The sequence below is a fragment of the Falco rusticolus genome, chromosome 7, assembly GCF_015220075.1.
Source record: "Falco rusticolus isolate bFalRus1 chromosome 7, bFalRus1.pri, whole genome shotgun sequence".
Classification (NCBI taxonomy): Eukaryota; Metazoa; Chordata; class Aves; order Falconiformes; family Falconidae; genus Falco; species Falco rusticolus.
In genome coordinates this window covers 43,728,919-43,748,919 of record NC_051193.1, presented here as the reverse complement: position 1 = coordinate 43,748,919, position 20,001 = coordinate 43,728,919, and the positions used below count along the sequence as shown (strand labels likewise).

The 20,001-nt window shown below is 43.6% G+C and overlaps 1 protein-coding gene across 11 annotated transcripts in view; it reads right to left on the bottom strand.

Moving 5' to 3' along the window:
- The window catches only part of FOXN3 (forkhead box N3), a 211,903-nt gene that overhangs the window by 99,750 nt on the left and 92,152 nt on the right, over nt 1-20,001 (bottom strand). For all 11 annotated transcript variants that reach the window (XM_037394595.1, XM_037394594.1, XM_037394593.1 and 8 more), the window contains one exon: nt 7,266-7,402. In XM_037394595.1, the coding sequence (XP_037250492.1) occupies nt 7,266-7,402 (137 nt within the window). The remainder of the gene's footprint in view (nt 1-7,265; nt 7,403-20,001) is intronic.

Sequence of the window (20,001 nt, the reverse complement as noted above, 5' to 3'; positions counted from 1 at the left end):
TTCCTTTTCCCATGAACTGAAATGGAAATATTTATGGTACCATTCCAAGCTATCTTTGGAAGAAGGCTATATTTATCTACAGAAGGCACAGGGCGGGGGAGCTAAAAAGTCAAGCAACTGGGAAAACTGTTCAACGAACAGGACTATGAATAATAACCACGCAAAGCAAGGAGCTGGTGTTTTCCTGGAATCTAGAGAAACACAACAGGCTAAGGAAGCTGCTTTACCAGAAGTCTGCAAACACACAGCCAACACAAAAACTCAACCTAATCTTTACGTATTTGGCAAATAGGAAACGAGACATTTCTACTGTTTTGGGGGTATGGATGAAAAAGAACTGAAAACATCTAAGCTGAGAAGGCTCAGAAGCATTTATCTAAATTTGAGCAGAATGAAGACATGATTAGAGGGTTATTTGTATTTCCACAAGCCGTTCCTACTGAGCAAAACAGCACTGCAGAAAGGATGCATGAAACTGTTGCATGGAAGAGGGTGGACTTGGACTTTCTGTCCAGGATCTGCTGCCACCTTTCCCAATTTATCTCACTCCCCTCTGTCTCCCTCATATGGTAACACACAAGAAAATTCCTTTTAAAAGGTAAGAGCTGATATGTTTTGTTTTCTGAAACTATGTTTAATGGGATACTTCCCACATCACAGAAATCTACTGGCTAGAGAGCAGACACAGATGTTAGAAAACAAGTCTTGGACTCGCAAATCCTCAAATATTTATGCACTGATAGCATTGCAGATATCCACTCAAGCAGAAGTTCTTTATTCTTTGCTATTCCTACCTGGCATCAAGTGGAACCGATGTTCTCCAACTTGCCAGAAACAAAAACTAAGCAGCATAATCCCACAGTATAGATACCCTTCAAATCAAAACATATTATGGCGTCAGAGAGCAGGCACAATTTGGAAGAACTTGTGTTCTCTGTGATCCCTGAGCTACAAAAACAATGAAACAAAATTCCCCAAAGAGAAGAAAACTCATTCTGTCTCTATCCAGGAAGCAAACTATCTAGATCGATCTTGATAAAGGGGTTGTAACATGCACAGAAATTAGAATGCTCTGTGGCCAGCTTCATTTCCTATTGAAAGCAAAACCATAATAATGAATTAAATCTGTGTTTCCAGACTGCAAAGGACAACCAATTAATTTCTTTTCTAAGTCCCTTCTTGCAAGGACATACCCTGCAGTGTCTTTCAGTGCTTTGAAGTTTTCAGTGAATGGGAAAAGGTTGTTTCACCAAATGGCCACAGAAGATGTTTTCTAATTGCAAGTTATAAAGTATATGGATGAAAGACATGCTTATACATTGTCCAAAACGATAACTGACAACATACCGACTTTGATGCAGGTTTAGCTTCAATAAACAACTGCAAAAGAGTGAAGCTTGTGACAGGAAAGCCCAAACCCGCAAATATTTGAAGCAGTTTTTCCAGTAATAGCAGTTTCCTAAGCAGCTGATCTACAACAGCCATCCTCAGCAGGGAACGCTTGTCTGTTTCACATCCATGTAACAGCTTCAAAGTTCCCCATCCTGAGCGGACTATACGCAAACTGCCTCCTAACAGTGCAGGGCAGCAGCTGCCCATGGGGTTTTTGCTGCAGCAGGAGGTGGGGGTGCAGCGAGGCCCCACACAGGGAGCTCCTGCCCCACGGCTGCCCCTCGCCCTCCCCACCGCACGGTGGGAGGACTTGTACTGGAGAAATGCAAGCAGGAAGCAAGGACTAGGAGTGGCAAGACTACATTTTCAGTCTTAAAATAGGTAAATGCATTATTTTTCCTTGAAATCCAAATCTAAGTGTGCCCAGGCCACCTCTCCTGCCATCTACTACAGGGCTTGCAGTGATGGATGGTCCTGGCAGCAAAAGCTTTTCCCCCCTGAAAACCAAGTTTCATGAATTTTTCGTTGTGTCTGTATTAATAAATTTCAAAAGTTAGATGGGGATCATAATCATGAAGTCCCCTTTTCGAATCCTACCTCGGGATAAAGAATAAGGAAAACTAGTTTTATCAGAAACAGGTATAAAAAGACAAGATCCTGGAGAAGTGATGAACGTTTAAGGAGTTTGTAGCATTTTTACGGAAGCCAGCAGCAGGAAATGTTAAGAGACACTAAATTTGATGAAACAGAAGCCACTCCAAATTTTTCAAATCCCAGGCTGGCAAAGTTTCATAAAACATTTGGTTAGTCACGTGCCTGCAGTCCCTCTGTGATCCATTGGCCTTCCTCTGTACCACTCGCTTCAACAAGGAAAGGAAAACCAGATCATGAAGCCAACACACATTTAAATGAAACACTGTTCTGGAAAGTGACTCTACAGAAGATGTAGAGGGCTTTTTTTTGCTGACTTCTTGCAGGGCCACCTTCATGCAGCAGCCTCTGAGGCTGCAGCATCAGCCGGGAGCCTGGCAGCGCAGCGGGGCAGCTCTGCAGCACCCACTCTGCCAACACCACCACGTACACCGGCTGCAGATTGACTCCTCTCACCAACAACCAAAATCATGGGGCAGTTAGTTTTTGCTACACATTTTCCTGTCCATTTCAGCCCAGCAAGGCTCAAGCCTTCTCTGCAGAGGGCAGCCTGGCTGAAACAGTGACACCCATCAGAGGAGGCATTTTTCTGATAAAAGTGCTCTGGTGTGCACAGGTGGAATCTGTCTAAAGCCAAGCACAAATCCAGCTCAGGACTAACTGGGGTCTCAATCCTTCCTGAAGCAGAACATACCAACCAAACTCACCCGAGGAGCTATGGAAAGGAGCAAACCAACAACGAACCCAACAAAGCCTTTATGAACAGGCAGGCTGGGGCAATGCAAGAAGGAAACCACTCTTCAGTTTCTATCTTGGGCACATTTGCAGTTTCGTTATTTATATGGCAACTTCAGACATGTGTCAACACTCACCACTGGTTTAACAAATTACAATTAGCAAAAGACACTGGGAAAATGAAAAGCAGTGCACTAATGCTCCGCAAGTCAAGGGATCTAGCCGATACTCCTAGGTGGTGACCCAAATCTTCAAATATTTTTTTAGCCATCTCTGAAACTAATAATTTCTGTTCTTTTAGATTACATTTAGATTACATTACAATTTAGATTACATAATCTTCAGCAGTAGGAGGAGAAATACAGTTGAGAACTAGTCCCATATAATACAGAGAAAAGAAAAAAAAACATTTCAAGATCTCCTCGAAGTGCTACTACAGTACAGTTCAGTTAAGAGTCAGAAAACTGGAAATAAAACATATAGATGAAATATCAGGGCACAGACTTACACAGTTACTTCACCAAGTTTGTGTCTATCAATATATTTCAATGTTGCTATTGCCAACTTAATTGTAAATATTTTAAAATAAACATATTAGCCTAAAGCACCTATTTTTCCACACCAAGTTTTTTTCTCTGTAACACTGTGTATCAGTGTTAGTTTACCCTTGAAATTCAATCAGAAAAATCAGATAATAATCCAAGGGTGGGTTTTTTTGTTTGGCATAAATACTGTTTTTAAAAAATACATATCCAATCCAATTAAAATTAAATGGTTCACATTGCTATATTGCTGCTCTTCTTAGAGCTTACACATAATCTTCACCCTGAATTGCAATAGCAATTTGGACAACTGTAGTCTGAAGTTCCTTCTCCTATGCAAACACTGCAAGATTGCTTCTCTCCCCTGAAACTATGGTCTTTATACATAGAGCCCAACGTAATCCACACTTCCTTGAGTCATACATCTGATCTCAAATGATACTGGTGTAATGGGGTCAGCCATCCAATTGTGTGGGTTCACATCATAAAAATCCTTCATAAAGGTCTTCCCTGTTATGTTCATGCAGGATGTTCTAGTGTAGTTGTAAAACTAAATAATCTCATGTAATTAACTCTGCTCAGAAAATGACAATTTGTCTGTTCAGTGATCATCTTGCTTGGGATATTTTTACCATACTTTCCTCCACTCTGTGCTCAATTCACCCCTAAGCTGCTTATGCAGATACTAAACAGAACATGTGATTCATATGTGTATCCTGGTTCTTTTAAAACATCTGATAAAGACAAGCAATAGGTCAACTTGCCCCTGTGGAATCACACCAACTGATCCTTATAAACCTTGTAATTCCTCCAATTAATCCTGTTCCTAGAGGCAGGAGTAATATTGGTGAATTATCTGGTTCCAGACCTATTTCCTTAATATCAGGTGACACAGTTTCTCTTAGTTGTGAGCTTCAGTTATGTAAGACGGATGGACAGCAAAACCTCTGCCACCCAAGGATTTTTTCTAAACGTATTATCTTCACCACCAGAAAAATTTCCCTTGGAATTTGTTACTATGACGATGTATTGCTTTGGAGATCCGAGGATGGTGGAGTGGATTTATGTTTTCTACCCGTTACTGAATGCTTTATCATGTGTACAAGGACATCGCTTACATATGGGATTATTGTTCTTCAATGTTCACCTCCTTGTGAATATATCAGAAATATACTTGAAAAACTTATTTTGCCATGTAACTGCCAATACACAATTAAATTAATTCAACAGTCACTGATGGCCTAGACCAGTCTCATGTTGATGTCTCACCACTCATTAGTATATGAATAAATAAATATTTCAGAAGGCTATGGGAAGATTAAATTTTATTTGACAGTGGGACCACTGAAAGATAATCAGCTAAATATAACAGTGAGACCACAATTTCTTCATACAAAACCAGCCTCCTTTGGGCCTCTATTTACCAGGCATTTGCTCCTGCAGCCAGCCAAACTCTTTCTTTTATGATGCCATTATTACAAGGAAGACTCGAAAGCGCTTGGCAGCACAAGCAATATAGAAGCAGCTCTGACATCCCACTGTTTCCAAGGAGAGGAAGTTTCCCTTTCAGTTTTGGGACTCATTTGCGCATGTTTCAGTAGCATCCCTCCCTCTTCCTCGCTCAGAAGACAGCTTTGCCATTTGCCCAGCTACATCTGGGCACCAGTGAAAGCAGGGAGTCTTTCAAAATGCTTTCTTAAATCCCATGCTGTTTGGCATGCACCACTATACCTCTCCTCTCCCACATGCAAAACCAAGCCGTAAGGTTCTGACCACCCACCCCATGAGAAGAGGGCAGCACAACTTCTGCCCATCTGTGGCTCTGCAGGCATCCTCTGCCACATGCAGCGAGGACAGGAGAGCAGTGGGCATATGGCTGTGCAGGATATACAGCAGCTGCCCTGGGGCAGGCTCCCCGACACCCAGGCACCCAGCCGGGGCATCTCTACGGGCTTGTCCCTGCAAGGACCACTTGTGCCAGTGCTGCTGCATTGCCTCCTTCAACCTAACCTGGAAAAGCTATCTGTGAGCTCCTGCTGGCAACATCTGCCAGCAAAGTGCACAGCAGTTCTGGCAAACCTGACCCATTAAGACAACAGTCACTTCGAGCATAAAAAAACCCCCGAACATCAGAGATCCTCCTGCTTTCAACTGTGTGTGTTTGCTGTATTTTTTTGCTTGCAAGGATTAGAAGGGATCAAAGTCCCTCCATTACCACGTCGGATGTGCATTACACTGTTACCTGATACGAGAATCTCTGAATAAATCTGTATGGGCATAATTAAAATATTCTTAAAAAGGCAACAGATATTATATATAAAGCAAGGCTCTGGAAACAAGCCTTGTTCAAACACACAAATTACAATTTTAATACCATTATTCTATTGATCTGTCCTTCTGCAAAGCACAGTAGTGGTAGGATCGCTGAGAGCAGGGGAAGAGTGAAGGTGAAAAAATCCCTTCTAAAGGTGGTACTATGAAAAATATCTTTCTGGACTCCACACGAAACACAAGCCAGAGGGGCCCTCGCTGCTGGTGCTGCGCTCCTCCGGGAAATCCCAAACTGCTGCCACCTCCCACCGCCGGCCCGACCCAAGAGCCAGCCAGCCGCTCATTTCAAACCAGGGGAACAAAAAAGCCCCAACCCAACGCCTGCACCTCTCCCGATCCCCGCGGGACACAAAACCCGGTACAGGATCCCCGTTTTCAAAAAAGTTTCGGAGCGGCTGCCCGCGGAGGATTACCCGTTACCACGGCAACGGCGCGGCTGAGCCCCAGGGCCGGTCCTCTCGCCAGGCAGCGCCGCAGCCCCGTGATGCGGCGGCACCTGCCTGGGCTACGCGTTGCCAGGGAGACGCCCGCGTTGCTATGGCGACCATCACACGCTCATCGGGCGGCATGGGCGGGCAGCGGCTTCCCCCGCGCCAGCCCCCTTCCCCGTACCCCGGCCCCTCCCGGCGCCGCGCCCCGCAGCAGCCCTCCCCACTAATGTTGAAACGGCTACGGGAAAAGAACAATCAAACCAACCCAAACCCAAACCCCGTGCGAGCCACCACAGTCACTTTCTTAAGTCCTGGTGATGCTGCCGACCGCTGCTGCGGCTGGTTCAAGACACCGTCCTGATCTTTTGGGGTGAGGTGGTACAGAGCTGGCCACGACCAGCACTTCTGACCCAGCCCATTTGGAAGAACTGATGAAAACAATCTCCAAATTAGCAGCAAAGAGAAAGCAGTTTTGTCAAAACCCGGTGATCTCTTCCCCAGTTGACAGATGGCAGTCGTAGATTATCTCTCTTCCTTCACTAACCTTAGTCATAAGCAACGGCCAGATCAAAACCAAATGCAAAACAAATGAAAAAAACCCCACCACATGCTTATTTCACTGAAGCATGACCGAAAAATGGCTCTTGCCCTCTCCCAAACCCCTCCGGGATAACTTCAAGTGCAGGCACTCGCAAAGGGAGGTGTAACTACAACAAGGGCTGTTTAAGTCACCTGGGCACAGGGCTGCTGTGGAAACCTGAGGGTTGCACAGACAACACAGGCCCCATAGCTTGCCTGGGGGAAAAAAACCCAAGCCCATCTCCTCTGAGCAAGGGTACTGTGCTTTCACCTATTGCAAAGGGTGATAAGCGGGCACTTCAGAGCTCTCCATTTGCTTATATGCATCTTAATTTCAGGCATTTTTTTGCCAAAGGCACTGTGGCTCACATGGGAGGACTGCGAGCTCCTCTCGGGGGACTTGCTGCAGCCGCGCAGGGGGACAGACAGGTAAGGCATCCCGGACAACTGCTGCGCAATGCCAGGCTGCCGCCAGCACTCCCGGGCTTTCTTGGCTAGCACACTTCCAAACTGCATCACTTAATTACATTTAACGTCTTACCCAAGATTCATATGCAACACCAGATGAAAACATTTAGAGTTGTAAAATGCATCTAGTTCTTACCTTTGATATGCCTGAGGAGATGTGGGAGGTGTATTGAACACATGCGAATATGGGTGATAGGGTGTCTTTTTCAAAGCCTGAATAAGATTTTGTCTATATTCTGGGTCTATACACCACAAGGACCCCTTTCCAATACTCTGCAAAGAAAAAAGAATTAAAAAAAAATCAAATATTTGTTCTAATGGCATAGCCTTATTTATTTAGCAGTATTTGTCAGGAAAAGCAGTGGGTCTGGGTTTTTTGTCTGACAGAAGTGAATATAGTTTGCTTGCCAAAGATTATTGCTCCATTAATAACATATTGCCACTGTATGATTTGAATCACACTTCTGGGGGGGTGGGTGTGTGTGGAGTAAGAATGAGTGTTTGGTTGCTCCCTTCCCCCTGCCCCCTCTTTTTTCTAGTTAATATGATTTAATAATATCTGGCAATTTCCCCATCACCCCCTATTGGAAAAATAAGAAGTTACAATTACTGTTAAATGGAAACTTTTTTTCAAAGTAGATGCTTTTTGAAAGTGATTTTCTTTTCCTTTTGCTGTTTTACTGACAAGAAACAGGGCTAGGAAGGAGGGGTTTAAACACCCTAGCAACTGTTTTAAAAATAAAAGGACTTCATCCTTCAACTCATATGACATCAGTTCCATTATACTACAAGAGGAAATTAATCATCTTTTCTCCCCTAAAGAGAAAAAAAAATACCCCCAAATCAAACAAAAAAAAATCTACAGTATAATCAGAATTTAAACTGTTTAAGGGTGTTGTGAAATTGTGATCAGTTAAAACAACAGTTACTGTAATTACCCTTTCTGGACACATGGAGCAACTTAATCTGTAATGTGAAGACTACACTGAAACTCAGTATTTATTCTGCAGTTACAAACAGTGCAATTTCAATTCTTGCCTCAATCCCATCAGAGGTCAGGATGCAGATATTTTAAATTGTTTCGTGCGAGTTCTCAAACAAACAGAAAAACAACTTTCCCTCGGCTCTACTATGAAAGCATATGAAATGGTAACTCGGGAGCAGCCTTGGTCTTGAGCATACATAAAAACAAATACCAATCCTGACTGTTGACTGAACTCCACTAGCAGGCTTTCAAGGCATTAAGGTTAAGACTTTTGGCAAATGTTGATACTCCATGGAGCAGGCGGGGAAGGCTGTGCTACTGCCTCTAGCTGCTTTTCAACCCAGGACCATCCCTCTTCTCAACTTCAACTTCTGTCAGCGAAGCAAGGCTCTCTGTTTCGCGTGTTGAAGAACACACACAGACACGCAAAAAATCACACCAGAAGTGGGATCTTATTTTCTAAAGACACAAGGAAGACCATAATCAGATGTTGTTTCCTTTCAAAATCTTATCATCTTTGTGGAGCCCAACCAACTCCTAAGTGCTTCTCTACCTCGTGGACGACTTTAGGATACACGGTGCAATGTGCAACGTGCTTACAGACCTTCCTTCCAAGCTTACAGACAGCATATCTGCACTAAATTATTCCCTCAAGAAAACAGAAAAATGAAAAAGAAAAATCTCCTCCAATGTCACTGAATGGCTGTGCGGGAGCATGTAGCAAGTTCACAGCACTGCATGAGACCTGGCTTGAAAGAAAAGGAGAGGGGTTGGCACAACCCACAGTAGCCACAACTGCTTTCTTTCAGAAACAAGCACATCTGCAGGAGGGGATGAAGAAGCAACCATCTTCTGCATGCTGCTCTGGTGGAACCAGGAACATGGGGTCAAGCTTCTTCTACAAGATAGCAGGGTTCAAGCCCATCTCTCCCCTTGCTTCCCCAAAGGCACCCTAGCAGAAAGGCCACTTAACAGCCTAAGGAAAGACATCTTCCAGCTCTCAAGGTGAAGTAAGGCCTTTGCGTGGCCAAAAAGCTCAAGATTAATGGGGCTAGAGAGAGAGAGAGAGAGAGAGAGAGCAAGCAAGACTCTTGGCTTTCATCTCAGCAAAGCACGACAGCAGATGACCGAAAGATGTACCACTGGTGCCAGTGGCAGAAGCTGTGCGCCACACACCTCAAAACAGTTTGCAAAAAAGAGGTTGTTATGTTTAGCCCTCTCTTAAATATGGGACAACGAGCCAGAGACTTCACATGTTAAGCCTAGTAAGTAACTTTTTAGGCAAAGGACAGAATTGAACACAGAATCCAAACCTCTCAAATTCCACTTTCATGCTCCACTCAAGAGCCAGAGCAAGAAGAACATGAAGCTTCATTTTAAGCAAGCAACATGCAAAACTAGGAATGTTTTTAGGAGAAAACTTTTGCTGGATTCCTTACTCCTTACAGCACAGGATAAGAGTAAAATAAAAAAGCTACACTTAAATACCATCTACCGTATTTGTACCTACTGGAACAGAATATATTGTTTCCAAACTTCTCTGCTTTTTCATTTACTTCCAAAACAGACTTTTTATCTACATGGAAGAGATTACTCCCCCAAAACCCATCAGAATTAGTTCAAGTTAAGGGCCTTACAAGATGAAGTCACTACTGACGAGTAACTTCAAAAATCTTCATTACTGTTAAGCTAAATTTATTTGGCTTGTCCATATTCTTGCAAAAGCCAAAAATAATCTCACTGAAAACCAGAAACTCTCACACAAGAAGTATTGAGAATTATACTCCTTGTTAAAAGAAACACTAGGAAGGCAGATTTGCTGTATTTTCAGTCCAACTCAGCTGACTTCTAATTTAGCAGCAAACCCCCCCCTGCAATTTAAGGCAAAGCTCTCTAAAGTTCCTTTTTTTAAGATAGTTACTTTTGTTTTTCCACAATCACACAAGAGAGCAGAAATAAAAAGAAAACTGAATGTCATCTGGTTCAAAGTCCTTCTTGACTGTCAGAGGTGTGAAAAGCTTTGTTAACTGTCTATTTAGGTGTGTCATTAGTCTTCCCATATACAGAGCAATCACAGGAAAGGAAATCACTGGAACTCTGACCCATCAGTTAGTAATTAAGTTCCATCTTATGACACTTGGCATGCGCTTGCTAACTCCTCCAAGTCAAAAGTCAATAGTGGCTCCAATCAAAAAAAAGCAAGGAAGGGGGGAAAAAATGCCTGGATTGCATTTGACTCCCAGGCAACAAGTGACCGAGGAGTGGGTAACAGCCCCCTGATCATCTCAGCATTGCAGTGCTTTCAGACCCCCAAATATGCCACCTGCTCCCAAGGCCAGGCACAGCCACCTCCTCCTCTCTCGTCAATTACAGGTTACTTACTAATTAATTCTGCAGTCACATTTAAGGTTATTAAAAACAAGAAGAGTTACTATGAGTCTCCTTCACCTTGTCCAAGAGTAAATGATAGTTGTAGGTAAGCTGTTCTCTCTGATGGGGAGAGAAAGCAACACATAGAAGTTACCATGTAAAAGTTTATGACTGAATATTTTCCTGTTAAAAAACCTGCTGATTATCTTTTCTATTATTAAATTGTTATGCCCTTTTCCGTCAACATTGTATGTAGATTGTATCAGGTTATTGTGTACTAAATCCCAACCTATTAATTCATTTGCTCTTTCTCATGTCTCAAACATACAAAATTGACTCCCCCCCAACAATTAAAACCAGTGCATTGCCATGAAAGGTACATAATACACTCTGTGTCCAATTGATTTTTCTCTCAATGGAATGCACATGAAGTTTTAAAATCCTACTTTACACAACCTGTTAGGATCCAAACAAAACCGTTTGGTCATCTTTTAGTAGAATTGAACAAAAGTTTCAAATTTAAAAATAATTAAAATGCTGCTAGTCAGCTTTTTCAGTTGTTATCGTTGCATTTCCACTATTAAAACTCCTCATTATAAAGATTTTGTTTCCATGTACCTCACAACTAACTGCCTGGCCTTACATATCACCTACCATCTGCTCAAAGCTCAATAAAAAAAATTGCGTGTTGAGCTCTTTCCAAGACCAATGCCCGTGAAAAAACACATGCCCTGTCTATATAAAAATTCCAGAAAATGTTTATTTGAGGAATTTTGTTCCTTGTTTATTTTAGCACAGACTTGAAATGTGTCAGGAACGCAGCTTTTTTCCAGGGTTGTTCTTTTCATTGCCATACAGTCTTCCCAAAATAAAGTGTTGCAAAAAGAGCCAACACAGGAACCGCAAAACATACGGGCTCAGAGGGATGCTGGCAATTTCAAATTGTACCTTCTGAAGCTTCAGTCACACGTTCACTTTGAATCTGCATTGGACTGCACTGAAACCAGGAGAGGCAGCTTCAGGCACCCACATCTCTTATAGCAGCACCACCACCAAGAGGGTCCCAAAGGGAACAGATCCCTAAGGGAACATCCCCCAAAAGGGATGTAGTGGATGGAGGGGTGTGAGCTGCTGCTTCCCTGGTCTTCGCTGCACTGTTCTCCTCCCTGCCCTCCTGCATGTACCCGGCCCTTCTTCCACAAGCCCATTTCAGTCCTTTTCCTTGAAGAAAACTGTTTTGCCGGTACAATTTTATGTCATTTGAACTCATCAAGCTGGTTCACGTGGTCTGATGAGCACCCACTGCTGCTGTAAAGCGGGGAATGGATGCAGGGAGCCAGGGAGGGGAATGGGAGCTCTCTCCTTCCGCAGCAGGGGACTCTGGCTGCACACAAAGCAGCTCGAAAGAGGAATGGGAAAACCACTGTGACACAGAGCAGGGGTACATGGAAGAGCTGGGGTGAGCAGCACCGAGGCTGGCAGCCACGACCCCAAAGGAAAGACCAGGAGAGCCAGGCACCAGAGACACCGAGATGCTGGGTACCGACACAGGGGTAGGCTCTGAGGCTGGGAGGAGAGGAAACAAAAGAAGAGAACCCCGAGTGTGTGAGTGACCCCACAGCTCTGTACAGCCACCCAGGCTACACCAGCGAGCTGAGAATCGTTAAACTCTTTAAGGACCTTGCTATGTCAAACAAAAAAACCCAAATCAAAACCAAGCCAGCAGCTCCCCACTGAGTAGATCTGTTCTTTTTCTTCTCGACTACCAAACCAGGAAGGGATGAGTGGTCATGGCTAGACTCTCCTGAAGCAATATGCATTAGGTATATAGCAACTACCCAGGCTGAAGTGGTGTAGATGTACACCAACTGAGAAATATGCCGCGCTGATTACAGAGGTTTTCAGGAACTGTAAAAGCAAACAGAAAAAGCAGAAATGTCCTATTACTTGAAAAAAGGGCATTTCCAACTATCATCTACAGACCCAACCTATCAAATCTTCAAATCACACCACTGAGACTTATCAGTCCCTGCCTAGCTCAGTGTAAGTTGTTGCAGTCGAATACCACTAAGGACACCTTCTACAGTGATGAGGAACTTTTCGGTGTCAAGTATCCACCATTACTGATCTAAGCATTTGCTCTCATGGATGAAACCTACTACTGTTACAGCAACTGACCTCTTTACAAGTAATAGTGGAGAGATTACTGAGTATCAAAGGTTGTTACTCTAAAGAAGTATTTATCCTGAACTCACTGTGCCAGTTACCCTGCAACAGCGGGCTTGAGGCAAACCCTTCACACCGATTTGCCACCAAGCTTCTACAGGTGTCCAAGTATGCCATGTAAGCACAGAATTGTTTCTACAGGATCAAGAATTGGATGATACAGATACCCATGATGTCACCACAAAACTTAAAACAACCATTTGAGTAAGTACAGCCAGAACAGAATCTGAAAAAGTAATTGTATTAGACCAGAAATAGATTTCTGCATATAAAGTACAAGAACGAACAACATTTCTCAATTTCTATGCCTGCACCACATCTAATGTGGCAGCACAATGTCATCAGCCTCCTCTTCACAGACGCTGTGTTTCTGGAACCATTGCTGACTGCTGACACCTGCACCTGAAACCTCTGGGGGTTGCGAGAGCGTGCCCAGGGCTGTCAAGCAGCAAGGACCCATACAAGCTCCCAAGAGTACAGGCACAATGGAAATGTCTACCCACGCAAAGAGCACGCTATTTCACACACCACCCGCCACCGCAATCACCCAAAATGCAGAGCGATTCTGGAAATCTTGACTCCTGGTTGGTTCCCAGGGACAGCGAACTAACAACAAGAATTCTTCCTAAACACAAATTCCCCTCTTCTCCCCATATGAAAAAAAAAAAATCTGTTTCATAAGTGAGGCATTACTGTGAGTAGATGGACAGGCAGGACAAAGGGAAGTAAAATACTTTCCGAGTGGCACCTCGCGACACCCTGCCTTCAGCTCTGAAACGCACCAAGAGGACCGCAATTATCACTCCAAAATCCACCTTGAGACAATTACTTGCTTAAATAACTTTTCTGCACTATGCAGAGACACCTGCCAGGTCACTTAAAAAACATCCCAAAATACAGCATAGTTCACACATCCCTCTACCAAATATGCCATTACTCTTGGAGGTTTGCAAATGCTGTGCAGGCGCTATGGGAAACCAGGGGTTCACAATTACAAAACTCACTGAGACTAAAAAAATGCAAGTCTACTGCAATCAGTGATGCAACCAGCACTGCAACAGCACGGGCAGAAAGGTTTTTCAATATCTGAAGAGAAAGTGTGCAACCAGGAACACTACTCAAAGGCATGTTCTGTGCTCTTCACTTGCAGACAGTGATGCCAGAAAGTGTGTTTTACTTTTTCAGTTGAGCCACCCATCCCTCACCTTAGTACTGAGTTCCTCTAGGTGAGGGGTTGGATTAAATGACCTCCAGAGGTCCCTCCCAACCCTGACCATGCTGTGAAAGGCATCACTGCTAAAATAGGACCAACTCAGAGCTGTAATTTACATGACACAGAATTAGCATCTTAGTATCAAAACTGGGGAAAGATACTACATAACAATTTTTAAACTATTCAGCTGGCAAACACTGTGGAAGTTTTAAGATTAAGATGCCAAAGTTTGTCTGTTGGTTTGTTTAAAACTGTTGGTTATCTTTACTCATCAGTATTTCAGTTTATCAAGACAGACATAATGTTGCTTGCTCTGCTCACCTACATTGGTTCTCCAGTTCTGAAATAGTTTTTATGAGTGGTCACAGATAATAGGAAAGCCTCATCCTGTTTAACAGCCATGTACTTTGCATGCAGATGAGGCTGGTGGGTTCTCTAGTTACTCTTCTTAAGGGAATGAAGTAATTCACAGAAAGACACAAACAAACCATTTGAATGATCTAAGGTCAGCTGGTTTAAAAAAAAATAAAAGAAAGAAATACAACTACTAAGGAATTCTTAAAGAAAGAAAAACAAAGCCACTGCCAATGGCTGCTATTATTACAAAACACATTCCTTAGATCTACTGTAATCTCACAAAAAAATTACAAATAACTATTCATGCAGTTTAAGGGTAGATTTCCTTTATTCTCTTCCAATGTTTCTAGCACAGACCAGGGAAATTCTATATGGCCAGTTCTAAAGAACTGCACTATAGACCTTAACAGCAATTTTAATGACAGTAACAACTGTATGGTGAGCTTTATGTTTCAGAAACCTTCACACAAAATCCCCCTTACCAATGAACTCAAAAGAGTGAGGAACTTCCCCTGCACTTCCAAGGAAAATTTGGCAATGTTATGTGACAGCTTAACACCAAGAGAAAACTAAAGTAGCATTTGCACGCAGCATAACAAAACCTCACACCCACTTCTCCCACATGTTTTCAACTCTTTTTTCCAGTAAACTAGCAGTCACAGCTCTGCTCAAGCACAAAGCTGAAAAAGAGCTCTGACTAGCTAAAACACAGTTACATGGCCATAAATATACGCTCATTTAATGCATGAAATTAATGATTTGCTGGGAAGGTTTGCTGGAGTATAATGTTCAATGCACGTAAACCAGTTGCATCAAGAAATCACTGGCTTTTCTCAAGGAAACAAAAGGTTGGGGCTTTTTAAGTCTTATTTTGCTCCAAGTAAAAACATCCATTAGTTCAAATCTCACAAGTCCAAGCCTCTGCTTTCATGCACATCTCTCAGTATTTTAGCTCACTTCTTCAATGAGCTACCCCAGACACCAACACAGCCATCAACCTTTTAAACCCCTGGCTTGCCTTTAGAAAAGTGGCCTTGATTCTGCCCCAAGTGGTGCAGGGGCATTAACCATCTCCAATGCTTCTTACGCCCTTCCAGTTACAAAATGGGCACTGCCTTTCTGACTGGAGAGGTTGGGTAGGTAAGCAACTTCACCGAGAACGAGAAGCATGATTATAGTGGAAAAGGACAACTTAGCCTCAAAATGAAATAAACAATAAACAAAAACAAACAAAACAAAAAACCCACAAACCAAGTGAGAAGCCAAGCATGCAAATAAACAATGCTACAGGAATAAAAAGGCCAGACCAGCACCGTGAACTAACAGCTGGATAAAAGGAAAGGCTGTGGTATTCCACAGTCAAAAATCCCAACAAAACAATCCTACAAAACTACTTCACAGGCAAGATGCAGTGCAAGATTCTGCAACACAAGAAAGGGCTACCAAAATGCACACTGTCCAGTGGCCTTCCAGTGTTAAAGGTGTTCACGTCTCACCAATACAAGACACATTACTGTAAGTTTTCTTTTTACCTTTGGACTTGTATGTGCTATCAGAGCGAAGGGCCCCGCTCCCTTCAACGGTGCCTTTAGTGGCTGGCCCACACACAAACCTCCACAGAGTGCCCTACAAGTAGAGCCACAGGCACAGGTCCTATGGCCTTGTCCACCTGCCACAAGTACCACAAAGAAACAGCGGGTAACATCCCACAGCAATGGCTGCGAGACAGGACTAGGAGTAGCTACATTCAGGTTTTAAGACAAATGAAGGCATTTGTGGGCTTTTAAGCAAATTTTTACCCCAGTACTCCCCCTCACGAGTACAGAGAAGTCAGAAATGTCTTCCTAGTGCATGACTTAGACATCCAACAAGTCTGAGATGCTGCCAAAGACTACCAACCCAAGGCATGTCTCCAGAGTGCAGGCTCCTGATCCCACAATGGGCACTTCAACACCACGTCTAGAACAATTCTCTGTCATTGTTTCCACCATAGTGACCCACTGCCAGATAACACCACAGGCACTGCTGGTCTACGGCTCCTCCAGCACACCAGCACCAGTGTGTCCATTAGAACAGGTAAGCTCACACAACATTCCTGCCAACAGCGGGCAGTGGATCTGTCGCACCACATTAGCTTCCCACTGATTCTATAAAATGATTCCTCCAACAGGCTCAGGAGGTGTTGCATTATGACACCCAATTCCAAGAATCATATTTAGCCTGTAAAATATCTCCTTGAGTTTATATGCAAACCACCCTATAAAGCTATTAGGCTGCCACATGGAAATCCTGCAAGCAACTGAAGAAAGCTGTGTCATTAAACAGTAAACATTAAACAATGCCTGGCTCCTATATAAAGTAGTAGTATGTTATGTCATGCTAGCACCTAGCAACGCCAGACACTCCCCAAAGCCTCCCCAGGCTAGGCAAAGTCCAGGCACTGAAGAAGACAGGCTGTGACACTGTTAGAGATGAACAAGTACAAGATCAAACAGACACAGGGAGACTAGGCTGTGGGAAGACAGGACAGCCCAGAAGACAAGCCTGTCAGCATGACGGGCTGTCACATGGCATACTTGAGGGAGATCAGGTAGCAAGTAGCATTAATAATGCTGTTTCAGTCTACAGAATTTCTGTATATACATGGAAAGTGTAATTACCCCTACTCTGTTGAAAAGAAAATTGGGGAGACACAGAAACAAAAGAATAAAAAAAGAAGTTAAGTGTTCAAGGTCACCTATAAAATCAAAGGCAAAAGAAAAAAGGAAAAAAAAAAATCCCTCAGACTCCAGACCAACTGCCCATTCAGTGGCACTTGCTAATTTCACGTCAGAGCAACACTCATTTAAATACCTGCTGGTCATCTGATACTCCTCACATTACCTAGATTATACAACTGGAATGCCTTTTCTTACAAATACATAGTTATGTTGTATATGAAAACCTAGCAACAATTTTAAACCACAACCCTTCACACAGCAGGTATTAAAAAAAACATTCAACACCTGCATCTGTGCTAAAGGTTTGCAGGCCATTTTTTGTCTAACAGTACATTAATGATGAAATAAGCCAGTGAGTGAATTTCCAGGAGAAGGGGTTAACAGCTAGTAGAGACAGGTGGGAGGGAGCAGTTTGCACTAAATCCATTAGCAGTGACAAATAAAAATAGAAATAAGGAAGACCTGACAAAAGCTAATGGATTTGCACCATTTACCCCATAACTGTTTACTTAATGTAGGGTTTTTCCTTGCTTAGTATTTAATATCAGTTTGCACAATGAATTCAGAGGGAAAAACAGGCACTTTGATAAATGGTTTGAGAGGGTGGCTGGATGTGGGGTTTCCAAGCGTCCCTGAGCTTCTAGGGAAACAAAGCTGTGCTCCATCCTGAGCCCTGCTCAGCAGCCTCAACAGATCCCTGTCACCTGCAGCAAGCATGCGCTGAAGAAAAAACTATTGTCCTGCAAGAGGCCTCAGTGTTACTGCACATCTATCAACACACAAATTACTTCTGCCACTTACATACACACTCTGCTTGCATCCCGTTTCTACACTAAGTTCAGAATACTCATTTTTTTACTACCATTTCTCCTTCCCTCTCCTCTTTCCCACAGCTGAATGAAATCCCAGAAAGCAAAGCAAAACAAAACGCCCCCGCCCTGCTGCAAACACGCTCTAAAATGAGGCAACTTCTTGACTGCATTTGAAGCCTTCACCTCGCTCACACGCCTCAAATAAACACAAACCCGCCAGGGCAGAGCCTGGTTTCAGGAGCCTGAACAGCCCAAATGTCACAAGCCCAAAACTCAGGACTGTGAAAAGCCTGGGACTTCCCCACGACTTGGCACTTTTGCAGGCTGCCTACACCAACCCTACTTCCTCCCAAACACCAGATACTGTCACAAGACTCAATGCCTCTTAAATTAGTCAGTAAGATCAATGGCTCTACAATGAAGGTGAACCAGGGTAAGACCAGTTTAGCTCCAGTAGCACACCACCCTCCTGCAGGGAGGTCAAAACCCAGCTGCTCCGGTAAGCATGCTCCTTCTTAGACACTGGGCATCCTGGTGGGACTAAAACAGCAGTGTCTGAAGGACACAGCTTTCCTCACCTGGTGGGATCTGACATCTTGTTTTTACTGTAATACAAAACATGCAAGAAATCCCACCTGATAGCCACACCAGGGACCTACACAGACCCAAACACGGAGCAGCAAGCCCCCGCCAGGCCTAGATGCAGAGAAGGACCATCACCACCTTCGATACTAACCTCTTCCCATGTCTTCTGGACAGTCAGCCACAAAAGCCTTCCCAGGAGAGGCAGAAACACCCCTCAGTTGCACCAAAGCCTTCCAGAGTGGGGAGGCTCTAATCTCAAGAGTGCAAGGGGATTGCATACCCAGGCAGAGTCAGGGAGCAGGCTGCTAAGCCACCTGCCTGCCTCCACCGACTACCACATTGCAGGTCTCTAAAAAGCACCCTCTCCCAAACCTAGCTGTAACTTCGGTCTGCTCTGGCAGCTGCCCTGCAGCCCTCCTGCGCAGAAGTACACAAAGGCTCTTCCTGCTCCAGCCAGTGAGATGGCCCAGACCACCAGCAGCAGGAGACAGCCAGGGCTATGATGCCACTACAAGCACAAACAGGAGACACTGTCGCATGTGGGTTGAGCACAGCATGTCCTTCCACCCTGGCCACACAGGCAGAAAGTGCAGTCCCCCTTGCCCCCTCCGTGCAGGTGTATGGCACCAGTCCCCACTGTGCTGGGGAGCCTGGACCCAGCCCCAGGGGATGAGCATTCTACCACAAAAATTGCGGAGGGAGAAGTAGGTGAGGAATTGTCCTTCTCAGCAGAAGGATGCAGTGGAAGAAGGGGGAAAAAGCAAGAGATGTTGCCAGGTCTCATCCAAGTCATCCTCAAGGTGGAGTAAGTTAAAAGGAACAATACGGGACCTTTTCACTATGGGAACAATTAATTCAGATGTGCTTGCATTTCCTCCTATTTTTACTTTCTGCTATAGAAACAGAGGTTTGTAAAAGAAGATGAACTTGCTTAGCCTTCAGACTTATTCACAGTAAGATTCATTAAAACTGTAAGAAGACTTCCTTCGCTACTTTTCTCCACACAGCAACTCAAAAATAGATTTGACAATTACAAGGTTTTGTTGCCTTGGGTTTTTTAGGTGTCTGTACTTACAAGCATGGCTGCACGGGCTGCAACTGGCAAAACACTAAAAGCAGCAGATACAACAAAGCTTGGCATGAGGAACTTCTGCAGCATGAGCCACTCAAGTATATTTTAGAGTGGATCATTAATACTGCATTTCAGCTTCCCTGAGCACCTTCACCAGTAAAACAGATTTGAAAGTGTGCAGATAGTTTATTAAACATGGCAAAGTGATTACATTAGAGAAAAAAAAACACACTCACTGGTGTACATGGATTTACAGAAAATGAATATTCAAATCTTGATTTTTTCCAAGGAAGCTAGCAAGTCCCTGATCAAAACCTACAGCTTGGCAAGAATAGGATTTACAGGTTTATTCATGTTGTTTCCCAGGCAGACTAGTTCTGCATTAGCAGAGCATTAATCAAAGTCTAAATACTTAAGGATTCTGACTCAATACAGATTCTTCCTCTGTTTAAAAGTCCACCTCATTTTTCCAGATGTGATTCCAAATCCCACAGTGATTTTGCTATTTCATACAAAAAGAAAAGGAAAAGCA